The 13,798-nt window shown below is 38.5% G+C and overlaps 1 protein-coding gene across 1 annotated transcript in view; it reads left to right on the forward strand.

Annotated features, from left to right (window-relative positions):
• The first annotated feature begins 7,848 nt into the window (after positions 1 to 7,848).
• Positions 7,849 to 13,798, forward strand: part of LOC117431443 (protein shisa-9-like) — a 53,832-nt gene continuing 47,882 nt past the window's right edge. Inside the window, exons 1-2 of the mRNA XM_034052335.3 lie at positions 7,849 to 8,796; positions 11,838 to 11,965. Of these exons, the coding sequence (XP_033908226.1) occupies positions 8,279 to 8,796; positions 11,838 to 11,965 (646 nt within the window). The 5' untranslated portion in view covers positions 7,849 to 8,278. The remainder of the gene's footprint in view (positions 8,797 to 11,837; positions 11,966 to 13,798) is intronic.

The following is a 13,798-nucleotide window of genomic DNA, read 5'->3' on the forward strand; positions in this document are numbered from 1 at the left end:
CATAATATCCTCCGCTGTGCTTTGCTCTTTCCTTCATTCTCTCCACTGTTTGCGATTCCCTATCTGCTTCCGCGCTCCAGATAAAATAGGCATGCTCTGCTCACATGGTATTAAAAATAAATAAATAAATAAAAAATAAACTAGCTGTCCCCCCCACTGTGTTGCTGATTGCAGATAAATAGATGTAATGTACATTCAGAAAGGAATACTATTTAATCTTCCTTATTAAAATCGCATAGCTTGACTCATTTAAAAAAAAAAAAAATCCCCTGCTTTGATCAGCAAAGAAAAAATCCAACATAAAGTGCTCAGAGAAGTTATCTAATTCAATTTGAAGATGCTTTCTCATTATTATTGATTGGTACTGAAAGAAGGCGTAAATTGAAAATAAAGTAAAAGTTAGGAAATATCATCTTGCAATTAACAGTTTGTAACAGGTTCCTACGATGTCGTGTACGGTGTACTCACTTATTTTAAACTACATATGATTCGTATCAAATTAGCTTTATACTGGGCTTGTTTGTATCCGAATATCTCATAGGGCGCTCAAAGCAACCCAGTGAGTCTCAACGGGGCTAACAGACCAGTGGCGTAACTTTGGTTTCAAAAGTGGGAGAGACAGTTTCTGTAGCTGGGGCATGCATGAAGATTATTCTATATGAAATAATAAAATATATTACAAACAAGTATAACAAAACATTACATCCCTTGTATGTCTAATTGAAAGATCCAAAGACATTCCAGCGGCAGTCATTCAAAACAACAAATTGTTGGCACAATGTTGTCATGAGTGATGGGTGTGGCACATAGTTATATTATTTAGTCGCTTCTAAATCATGGAATTACAAAGCCACGACTTTAGTCTTCCAAGAGCACTGAAGCTCCACTCAGATCGGAGCCTGGATTCAGGATCAGATCCCTTTAGTACAGCCGGCCCCTGAGGCAGCGGTGAGCAAGTGTGGCATCATGCAGATTTAATGAGAGGGATGAGAATTGCCCTTGAAATATATTTCTAGAAATGCTGAGGTTTCCCCACAATTGAAGTACTTGAGATAAATACAGTTTTGGTATTACAATTATGCTAGTACTGTATTGGTATAAGAAAAGGGTGTTTTTCAGTATTTTCAGCTTCCATCACTTAAAATATGCAGATGTAGCTTGAACCTCAAACCACAGTGTATCGACGATAATGTAAATAACACCAAACTCCAGAGTTTCAAACTTTAAACGTGTTCCTGTTTACAGGTAGGAACTGATGAATACGATAATGTTCATTATGGTGATCATTTATTAATTTAAAAATGTTTAGTAAAATGTGACCAAGAGTGAGTTTTTGGAACATTGATAAATAGAGGTGCGAGAGTCTGTGCGATGTATTTAAACACGCAAAATACTTTAGAATCAGTAATCTATCATGATTAATTTGGTATAATAACTGTGTAAAAAGTTATTGATAATGTATTTAGTTTTTATTGATGTCTATATTTATTTGCACAAGGCACAACGGTCATTTTGCTGTTATAAGTTTACTGTTTCAATTTAAAATGAAAAGTTAAACTAAAAGTAGACCGAAACCTCAGTGTGATAACACTAGTAAATAACATGAGCTATGGTGAATTACAAACTAAACCATTATCCTGTGTTTTGGATTCAGCAGCGTAGCGCATCCTCCTCTATCTTTGTCCATCTGTTTGCCATTTTCCCCCAACATTACTGTGATCTCAGGCTGTATACACATTTGTCAGCCGGGGTGTGTTTACTAAACTGGGATATCGGAAACTAACAGCAGAGCAATTTATCTAGCGTTAAAGCCTTTACCCACTTTTAAAACACAAAAGTTTCAGTGAAAACGACGTCTGTAAAGTTACACTCTTTATTACTATAACATGAGACTATAGCCCCTTTCACAATAATAATAATAATAATAATAATAATAATAATAATAATAATAATAATAATAATAATAATAAAACGAATTTAGAGTAGGTAGGGTTAGCAGAGTTGAAAAGTCACAATGTTACATGATTTAAAGGGAATGAGGAAGGCAGTTCAGATCCCGGCACTTTGGATTCTTCAGACAAGCTCAGTAAAAAGGTCACTGTGCCACATTTTATACAACATACAATGAGAACCGTTGATCATTGTATAATGTTATCTGCCGTGCATGGCTGCGCTTTGTCATGTTTTCACTATGCTTTGTGTTGCAATGCTTTTCTCAATACATACAGCAGTGAACTTAAGGGTATGTCTGCTTGTTTATCTGGTTATGCTGAGACACAAGAGCATGTGTTTAGCAGGAGTAAATTACTTCTGGTTTGTACCCCTGCAGCTTTAGCAGAGTGTTTACACTAAGCAGTTACAGTATTTGCCCACCCCTGAGATCTCCACTTGCCTACAGAGGAATGTTAACTCATTAGTGCTGTTCTGTATCGTTGCCCCTGTTCAGTTCCATAGGTTGATGGTTCACTGCATCCTGAAGTACCTGATTGTAAAACCTGCATTACTCTCTTCTCTTTGCTGCCTGCTGTTGCTCTCCCTCCATAACCTCCTTACAGTGTTTTCTTTCTCTCGCTCGCTCTGTGCTCTCCAAGTAATTTCTTCATCTTTATATTCTGAAACCTTCATTTTACCTCTTTTCTCCCTCTCGTCGCCTTTACCTCTGTGCATTTACATGCTCAGTAGATCTATGTATATATTAAACACTGCAGGAACAGAGCTTAACACACAGTGTGCCTTCTTTTCATGTGGAGGAAACTTCCAGAATCTACAAAGTCAAAAGCCTTGGAAAGATCAACAAAAGACTGCCACCAGCAATTCTGTGAAATGGCTCCCCCTTTAAAATCCAATTATAAGTGCCTATCATTGCTTATTTGAATAGAAGTTCAGTGAACGTTGTCCAATTTACTTTTCAATGACTTTTCTGATGTTGATAACAAAGTAACAGGTGTGTTAGTTCTTGAAGACACAACACCCACAGCCTTCACCTTGATTGTGTAGCAGTACAGTTGATCCCCAGCACAGTGGGGAAGGTACCTCAAACAGCGGCAGATAAATTAGGTCAGGAATCAGAGATGGAGTTGCCTTGGGCTCCTGTTGTGATCAGACTAATGTCTGCCATCTGGGCAAGGAGCCCCAGTAATACTTACACTCTGCGGGTACTGTATTAAAAACTTAAAACACAAAACAATGAGAAATGAAACTAAAAATGTGCTTGTTCTTAACTTATACTTATACAAGGGTTGAATAAAAACACTAAGCCTGTGTAATATGTAACACACACTTTTGCATGACTGATTCATTTGTTTTCAAGTGGCTAAGATTCCCGTTTGCAAGTCAGATTCAGCCATAATGGGAAACATCTGCCTGCCAGCTATTCAAGACTGCACAAATTACTGAGGTCTCACATGGATCGCCAGTCTCTACAGGGATGAGCCATTATGAAGTATAGACCATAGGTTTCTACTCCCTATTGAGAAGGTTATTGCAAGTGTTACTCAATTTGTATCCCACCCCTGTAAATATGGAATAGGAAAGGAGCTAAAATAATTGTGTTATAGTAATCTGACAATACTGTGAGCAGTTTTGATGAAGAATTTTGTTGTGATTTGTGACTAACCCATTTGTGACCTTAAGTGAAGTGGATTCAGGCTCCCAATGGTGAAAGGTTACTTCATTAAAGTATATGGATTGTTAAACACAGTCTGACCCACATGTGCAGGAAGATGAATACATTTATGACAAAAAAAGACATTTCAACAATAAAGCATCATTTTCCTTTTTTGGGGGTGGGGTTGATCCCCCAAGATAAATGGAATGAGCAAAAATTCTGTTCATCTCATTAGGTTGTGTTTAACAGATGTAACACCTCAACGTTGCACTGTAAGAAATTAAACATGTGTAAAATCTATTTCCAATGTATCTGCCTTCAGTGCAGCTTTCAGAAAGAAAAACAAAAATATTCAAAAACACATCTCAGAAAATGTCAGGAGAGCAGGGTGGTGTACTGAGGGACCACAGCTGAGATGAGCTTTGTTTCTCTTCGGTACAGGTAACTTCTGCACATAAAGAGATCTATCGAGTGTCTCCACAGCACATGAACAGCTCCTGTCAAAGGACTTTGAAATACTGAAGTGAAACTGCTGCACTTGAGGTCTGTCACCATTCCAAACAGAATAATGAATGACAATCTCCTTCAACCAGCCAACGATACAGCAATGATAAATATTAACCAATGGGCATGTGGTAGTTGACCACAACTGGAAGGTAAGAAGCTGAACCACAGGTGAAGGTGCTACTATACAGACAAGGTCAACTGCCACGGTAATGCCCTCTAATTAGGGTTTTAATGCAAACTTGTAAACATTGGCTTTATTGTTATTTGAAATCTGTCATTTCCCGGTTTATTTACTATTTCAATGTTTTACTTTCTTTTCGTTTTGCTTTTGTAAAGCTTAATGTTGCATCAGAAAGCTTTGCGGTGTGGTAGTGCTCGCAGCAATGCAGATAGATTTTAATGATCTTTAAAGCAACATATCTCTATACTTCGTATGAGCAAGTAGAAATGATATAATAACATCAATAAATACATAAATACTACTACTACTACTAATGGCTTATAATATACTTGCTGAGCTAAATGCAAACAAGCTTGTAGTTATAGTTATACTTGTAGCTGCAGTAAATATGGTTAAATTGAGGGCCCTGTTTTCACACCTTAAAAATAAGTTAAGGTTACTGAGTTAAGATATGGTTATTAGCATCCTGAGATGCAAACAATATCAGTTTCCTGGCACAACCCAGAACACATGATCGCTCTTTCTTATTGTCATATACAGTCAGCCCTATATTAGGACCACATGTCTATAGTGACCACTTGCATCAGTCCTCGTGAAAATAAAAGTCAGTAATTGTCTTATTTACTTTCATTGTTTGCCAGTTCTCACATTGGAGTGCGATTTCCGCTGACACATTTACAATAGAATGAGAAATATGTTGCTTTCATTGTTTAAGCAGTCGACTTTTTTCTCAGTGACAATGTTTGTAGAGCCGTCAGTTTTGTGGATGACAGTTAAAAATGCTGGTTGCAACTACAGAGTGGTTCAAGCATGTACTCTACACTGAGCTATTGAAATTTGAAACTAAGAAAACAGCCAGCACCATAACAAAGACTTTTACTTGAATATCATTTGGGATGCAAGTTTGTTTCGTCTTCCTAATAAAAACGAAATTAATCCCAGTAACCCAAATGAAATAAAAATAATAATACAATAAACCATAATGCTGTCTCCATTACAGCAATAATAATCACAGCAAAACTGACAAACAGTGGCACATGTTCTCTCCTCAGATCTGAAAGCAGGCTGTCACAAAGCTATGGACAATGCCGTCCACTCCCTGCAGTCCATGATTGCACGGTGCAGCTTGAAAAAGTGGCAGTTTTCCTGGAATCAAATTGTCAAGAGCAGGAGAGAAAGAAAGACTCAGATGGAGCCGCCAGTGCCTATGTGGAAGAAAAGGTCAAGCAACAAAAACATACCACTTGTGACAGCACCCACTCTTCAATACAGCCAAAAAATAGCACTTAAACACAACCAAATATAATTGACATTTTTAAGTGCTTTCCACCGAATACTTTCTAGAAATGCTGGGCTTTTTACAAAACTGAGACCAGAGTAAAGCTACATTCCCGCTGCCCGTTTGTTACGTTTTCATGCACAAGGATTCGATCCTTTTGGAACTGGTTGTATCAAACTGTAGGCTACAGAGTTTACATGCCAAACTCAATTAATGCTTCTTAACCTATGCTCTTGAATCTTAAAACAGCTTCAACCGGACTCCAGCTCAGAACTGGTTTTAGACACAGAATATAAAGAGGATTTGGGGATCAATTCTGGAAATAGGTAGCATGAATGTGATTTATATTGTTCATATAAACTGTTGGACTTGTGAATGCTCAGACATGTTCTTGTTTAGCCAAAAATCTTAAGAAATAATTTTACTTTTTAAGCCTAGTCTCAATGATAACATTTTGTGTGATATTGATGTGTCAGATCTTTCATTCCCATCCCCAACCGTGCCATCTTTTTGGAACCCTCTGCACTTAGAATGCTTTACAATCTACCTCTTGTTGTTTTTGTTAAATTAATGACCTGCATGGAGCTGCTTGTGTCATAAGATCTAAGCAAGAAAATTCCATAGTGTTTAATTGTTGCCATATATATGTAGCGAATTGAAGCTTCGTAGTATCATTATATCAAATGGTTAAGACATTACATTGAAAGATGATCCGTTACAAAAAGCAGTGCATGCATATTGTACCAGTGTTCATTACTGGCCTTTTCTAATACTGCAATTGTAATGTAAAGTGTGGACCATTTTGACACACACATGAAATGAAGGGGAATCATGTGACATAGCACATTATGAAATCTGAGTGATGCCTGTAACTTCTCTGATCTTGGCCTACACATATATTACCAGCAGCTAATAACACAAAGTACCAAAGTGGCAGGTGTCTTGTTTTCTTTTTGCTGCTCTTGTAAAAATGTGTACTTATTAAGTTTGTTTCGAGGAAACAAATTGTATAGCAATGTAGCTGTATATGCTAGTTCAACAGATAGTAAGGCAAGCATCAGGTGCAAAATGGCTAGATCTGTACTATATCAAACAAATTGGATAGATGTGACAATACACCCAATAAGGTACAGGAAATCACAGCTGTTGCTCAGCCCAGTAACGTTGCGTGATTTGCCCAAATAACTAATGGCAGGAACGGTTTGACTTTAGCATTCCATCTTGTGTTTTTAGCTGTCCTTCAGGTGCCTCAATACAATTATAAGGCGTTACACCCACTGCAGCACCGCCCACAGAAACTGTCGGCCTGGGGACACGTTTTTAAATCAACCCCCCCCCCCCCCCCCCCGACGAGATTATTTTAATGCCATTGCTGATATTTCTTTTAAGTAAAAGCCTGTGCACATTAACTGTAATATCTTTGCGCGTGGTAGGAATGCTGGTATATTTTTTTCCTCTCAGCTGTATAAATGAAATAAACAAATGTGCCAGTCCGGGCGGGTCAACACCCCCGGTGCGTCACTGCCTACTACAATCTATTATTATACCAGTTCAGACAGTATATGCTGTACTTCAATATAACCTGTGTGTGTGTGTGTGTGTGTGTGTGTGTGTGTGTGTGTGTGTGTGTGTGTGTGTGTGTGTGTGTGTGTTACTGTGAGTATTGAGTATTGACAAGCGATTATATACTGCGCAGAGTTATAGCTCTTTCATGGGCGTTTTCGTCATAATGGATGTATTCAGTGTAGCATTCCATGTGACGCTATCGCAGCATAGACTAATTAAGATAAATACGTAAAGTTATCCAGTGCTTTTTATAAATGTTTCCATTTGTAAATGTGATGCAGTTTTATGTTTATGCTGTGTCATTTGAGATTTGGGAACTCCTAGACTTAAAAGTGCGTATCCCATTATTTCTTGTAAATCGCTCACCTGAATTCAAAACTATTAATGATAGCGCCCTCTCTTTTTCACTTTAGTGGCATTAAGCTACTGTATTTTATTTTGTATACTGCTGTACATCACAAAGTAGGTCTACATTTGATCGCGCTTGGATCCTCCTATGCACCAAATCTGAACAGAAACAGCACTGTGTTAAATAGAGCTTTTTTGGTAAGTGTGGAGATAGACCCCCGCGTAATGTTGATGTATGTATACGAGGCGCAAAGCAAAGCGCAGCAAGTGTGTTTAATGCTGTGACGACGGCGCTGAGGGGTGAAAGCCCTCCTCTAGTTTGATTTTGCCACCCTTCTTATTAGAACGCACTCCCTTTGAGGTATTGATCTATAACAGATACCACCCCTGTCTCGCTCCCTCCCTTTCACTCACTCACTCACTCACTAACACGCATCTGCCGTTCAGCTCATCATAGTTTCAGAGGTGAACTGCGTGTGAGCGCGCGCTCTTCTCGTCAAATTGCAAAAGTAACCACAAGGAGAAGTATTACGGAGAGTTTCAAGCTCTCAAAATAAAAACGCGTGAGCTACGCAATAATTGTTTTTTTGTGGAGGAGCTGCAGCAGCAGCAGCAGTAGTAGTAGTATTAACAAAAGCTAGAAGATATAACATAATTTTACTGATTGGCCGTTGGCTACGTGTTGTGGATATGCTTCTCGGCTTCTTGTGAGACCAGATCGTCTTCACTTCACGCCGTTTGCTTTTTTCTTTAAGTCTGTCAAAGGAAATTTGACAAGCAGGAGTACGCGATGAACAGAATAGGGCTTCTGCTGTGTTACTTTTTGGTGGAATGTATGGCTTTGATGTGCAAGGCGCAGGGTAAATCCGGGCAGAATTTGGGGAGTATTGTGATGGTTTCGGGGTCGAACGGGTCTAAAGACGGGGCTAACAGCGTTTCAGACCCTCCACCCTCAGCAGACAGGTGTCGGGGTTACTTTGATGTAATGGGGCATTGGGACCCCCCGTTTAACTGCAGCGCAGGTACTTACCTGTATTGCTGCGGGACCTGTGGATTTAGATTCTGCTGCCAATTCAGGCAGAGCAGGCTGGATCAAAGCACCTGCACCAACTACGATACCCCGGTTTGGCTTATGACCGGCAAGCCCCCTTCAAAGAAAAACGATCCCACGCACGACCCCACAAAGGATAAAACTAACCTGATTGTCTATATCATTTGTGGAATAGTCGCAATCATGGTCTTGGTTGGGATTTTCACTAAACTGGGTCTGGAAAAAGCACACAGACCTCAAAGAGAAAACATGTCCAGGTAGGGTTCAACAAGAAGAGTTACAGTGTGTGTGTGTGTGTGTGTGTGTGTGTGTGTGCGTGCGTGCGTGTGTGTGTGTGAGTGCAAGTGACAAGCCGCAAGCGATCGTGGACGGCTCCGATATACTGTACTATTAAAGCAAGGCGATGTGTTTACCCAGAAATAGATTTGAAAATTGTATTTCTTGCGTCGTCTCCTCGTGTGCTCAATGGCTATATTAACTACAAGTTTGCTTTTAATGTAGGTAGATTAGCCTACATTTTAATGCGCAATGTATCCACTTATTAAACGTTTAAACCAACAAATAATTGCTCTTTTTTAGTATATGACATGGTTGCTTTTATTTCTCCTCTGGTCGTTCTTTATTCACCAGTCATTGCTCCATGCACTGTTGTGATTGCGGCTTAATCAATACCTTATCAACTACATAAAGCAAACACTAAATCTGTTTAATGAAACCGCTACAAATGTAAAGTACAGTGTCATCTTACAATATAACCTGTTGGACCGCGTTATCTCACCGAGCTTGTGGAAATAAAGCATGTTAAAAAGAAATTAATGCTGAACGGTTGTATTCATTTAATCAGGTCAACTGGATACACCAAAGCAGGGGGGGGGACGGACCTGTAACTTGCAAGTACCTCACGGTTAACAAATACTTTTGGATCTATATTTTAACTTTTAACAAGAAGGAATTACTATAGGATATGTAATACATCTGTAACCAGATGGAACGAGATACATTCCAAAATCCACTCTCAACATAGTCCTTGAGTTACTCGGTTACAGTCATTCAGAACAGTTGATTGCGCAGTGTATTGGAAAAATGCAGTGCTTAAGTGGGCTACCCACAACTGTGCCAAGTCATGTAGGTACGAGAAGAGATATACAGTAGAAGTATAAATGGTTGTGTTACTGGCACTATTTCAAGCACCAGGCACATACATTGTATCACCAACTGTTTAAGAAGAGTACACAGTTTAGAGACACAAAAATGAAAACAAAATAAACCAAAATAAACATTGGGTTACTATGGAAAGCATATACATACTAAAACGTGTTTACAATGTATTACATACGTGGGTTTATAGTGTGGACAGCATATTTGGCCATGTTTTGCCATTCACTCGCACTTACATTTGGCACAGAAACTGATATGTGATTAAGGCCACATCGTACACAGCTAGATAAAACTGCGAGGAGCTTGGTGAGTCGAATAAATAAATACATAGATAACATTAGCACAAACAATAGTCGTGTGAGTGTGAGGGTTGGGTATTCAGAGATGCTGCAGATTATTGCAGAGTAAGGCTTGTAAACCTTGTTAGAATAAGCTAACAAGGTTTACATTGAATAGCAAGGAATAATGTTAATGAACACACTGTTAATGAACTTCCAGCCGAACTTCCCCTCCTTTTTGGTGTGGGCTCTGTTAAGAAATATCGTTTAAAGTATGACATTCCAAACAGTTGTCTCGTAATCTTATTCTTCTGAGTTATTTAAAGGTTTTTTTAAGGTTTTATTTTATTTTATGAAAACTTAGTTTGATTCCCTGTAGCACGTCAATCTTTTACTTTGTATTGCAGAAAAGGATTTTTTCCTTTGGTTTTTTTCAATATTTTAGAAAGCTTTAGTTCCCACAAATGCCCCCGTATGGTAAAAAAATAAATGTGAGGATGTGGCGGTAGCTCATATGAACTACCGCATCGCGTGCTAGGGACGTGCGTTCTTTTTCTATTCTAAATTTAAAAAAAATAGCACTACTAGAATGACAAACAACACTGTCTTTTTGTCAGACAGTCCATGTACTGTACACTAGGCTATATCACTTGTTTACAAGGGGAAGACTTTTAATGGCTTCATCAATCCATCGGATTCACCGCGGATCTGGCATTAAACAATGTATTAAAAACGCCTAATCTAGATAACTGAACTACACATACAGCCGTTGCCAAGGAGAGCGTGTCTCTTATCAACGCGTTTAGAAGCTGTGTATCACAGATACATTGGACACGGCACATTAAGATATTTTTAGAAATATGTAGGCTATCTCTTTATGTGTGCTTTCTTTTTGAAGATACGGAGCCGTGGCTTGACAACGTGTTCACTATGAAAATGGTTAATAATGTATTTCTGTTTGTAAACTTGACAACCACAGATAACTACATGTGAGATACTAACTAAACAAAAAACAAAACAAAAAAAAACATTTCACACAAATAAGTTATACTTTCAGTAAGGAGTAAGGTTTATAAGTTAAATTGGTGCTGTTGAATACAGTGCTTTATGTTCCAAGTAGCAACTTTACCAAAGCGACACCAAGCACCAGCAACTGCAACAGTTAGCACCGGATAACCAGAGCACTGCTGGAACCAGCTCCGTTCTCATTATCTTCAAGACTTTCGGATCACCACTGCAGAGTGAAAAGCAAATACTTGGACATTAACTGTAAAACTGAGACATACGTTTCGCAAGATCTGAGTTACTACTGTATACCCCTGTGTCGCTCCTGTGGATGCTTTAATATTAGATAGTATAGACTATGAGTTCTGAAGTTTCATGTGTTGTCACATCTGTTATATATTACATAACCCTAATTATAATTTATATACACGGCAGCTGTTGATGAGTCACTCTTGACCTAGTACAGCGATAATATAACTGAAGGGAAATGTTGTTACAAGGATCATAAACCATGACTATTTTGCCAACCACAAACTCGAAGGTGCATTTACTTAAAATCGCAATTAATTAAATATCTTTCTCCTTTAATTAAAATTACTTGTGGTGCATTTTTTTCTATCTAACGCTAAACCTACCCCATTTACTTGTCCTAACCCATCCTAGTTCACAGCGCGTAAAAGCTAGATATACTATTTTCTTTCTTTCCTTGGAGAAAATGTAAAACAGGATCCTGAGTCTAAATTACAACTTGATCGTGTCAGCAGGCAGTGCATGCGACTTTTCTTACGGACATAACTCCCATATACCTTTCTCAGTGTGTGCAATTGTGATAACTAACACCTCTGTTTTATCACCAGAGCCCTAGCAGATGTGATGCGCCCGCAAGGTCCTTGCACGGGAGAACATCTGGAGCGAGATGGCAATCTCGGGGCTCACATACAGCACTACGAGAACATGCAGTCCAGATCCTCCGCCAACAATCTGCGTGAGTCCCACGGATATATACAGTGTATACTAAGGTCTTCAGTGAGGTTTAATGTATGTTTACCAATCACTTCCAGGTCAAAGATCTGTAGGGTGGAAGTATCGGATTTTCTTGTAATGTGAACAGAAATAAGAGCAATCATCTGTCGCTTGTGGTTGCCTTTTTCTTCCCAGAATACTTATTTTACACCTCATTATTCCACTCAAGGCAAGTGATGAGGATTGCTTAAGGGCTTTTTTCCCCATCAGGCATTGTATGTGTCTCTTTGCAACACACTGCCATTACAGAATAAGGTGTGAATCATCACTAATAATAAAGCTAAAGAAGATGCAAAATATTACTCGAAAACATTGCTCTTTTAATTAATTCATAAAGCATAATAAGGTATTGTACAGTTTTGCTGGAGGCAATTTCCAACAGAATGTATAAATAACTGGTATTTCAGACGAGGGAATGGTCAGATGTATTATTGTAAAGGGATTTATTTTTTCTTGTCCTTATTTAATAAGATTTACGCCCTGGGCACTATTATCTATTGCAAGTGAGGACAGCTATTTCATGAACACTACACTCTCAATTGTACGTCTACCTAATACATTTCTATCCAAAATGAGCTAGCCGCATTGATGATCTTTATTAAAATACATTTTACACGTTTGTGTAATTCTGAAGATACACGTCCAGGGGATAATCAAATAATAAATGTGTTGGGCTATAAACATGTTTATTTTATTGAAAGAAGAAAACAATGTCTTTTTTTCATTTTGAATCCGTGTCTACTGGGAATCGAAGCGGACATAGGCAGATGCGTAACGACATTACTTCACTAATCAAGCGACTTACTGTGCTTTTCCCTTAGGGGATATATTGCTTGCATCTCACCCATCTTCTTAAGGGTTATTATACAAAGGTTTTAGGCTTGTGCACTATCAGGTGCATAAAATGCGATTACAAGTTATGGAACTACCACTTACACGTGTGTTCTGGGTGCTTATGCTATCTCTTTGGGCATAGATATAGCCTGGTTTCTGAAACATTGGATAATGGATAAAATAGTCTCAGCATTAGTTAAGTATTCAGGGGTTAGATAATGGCTGGGAATTCAAAACTAAGTTAAAGCTTTTGTTTATTCCATTGAATATACGGACATTACGGAGCTCCATGCATCACTACTCTATGAAACTCATTAATCAAATATGGTTGTTTTTAACTACAGGGCGATGTATTTAACTCCTTTTTTTATACCACAAAATCATCATTTACATCAGCTGCCGTATCTACCATTTATTGCAGACAGTCACTTCTAAGAATTGCTATCACTTGCCGAAAAACAACGATAAGTCTAGTTTGGATAGTTATATGAGCATGCTTATTTTTTACGAGCAGTAGTGACATTGCTCTTTTTTTTGTAAGACTCACATCGATTCCCACGTGAAAACTGCATAAATGCGCTAGCCATGGTGCTGAAAGAAGCCGCTGTGCGAAAACAATGTTGAGGCTCAGAATCATTCAACCTTTTGGCCGCCTTGCTGTTCTCCTTGGTACTTACCCTGGCAAATCAATTATTTTATTCTTTCAGAGATAAAACTGTTTCATCAGTAGATATTTCAGCGCATAACTGCAGATTAAGCACACGCATTTAAACTGACCACTCGTTGGTCTCAAATCAGCATGCCTGGCTATAAAGCTACAGTAATTCAACAGACCTTGCATATCTCTGGGCTCTTTTTTCTGCATGCATTTCTTTTGTTAAGACTGTCGACGGTGATCTACCTAGTCTCTTGCTTGAGTGGTTAAATCTGACTGTATTTACACCATCAGACATTACAGCAG

The sequence above is a fragment of the Acipenser ruthenus genome, chromosome 22 (assembly GCF_902713425.1).
Source record: "Acipenser ruthenus chromosome 22, fAciRut3.2 maternal haplotype, whole genome shotgun sequence".
Classification (NCBI taxonomy): domain Eukaryota; kingdom Metazoa; phylum Chordata; class Actinopteri; order Acipenseriformes; family Acipenseridae; genus Acipenser; species Acipenser ruthenus.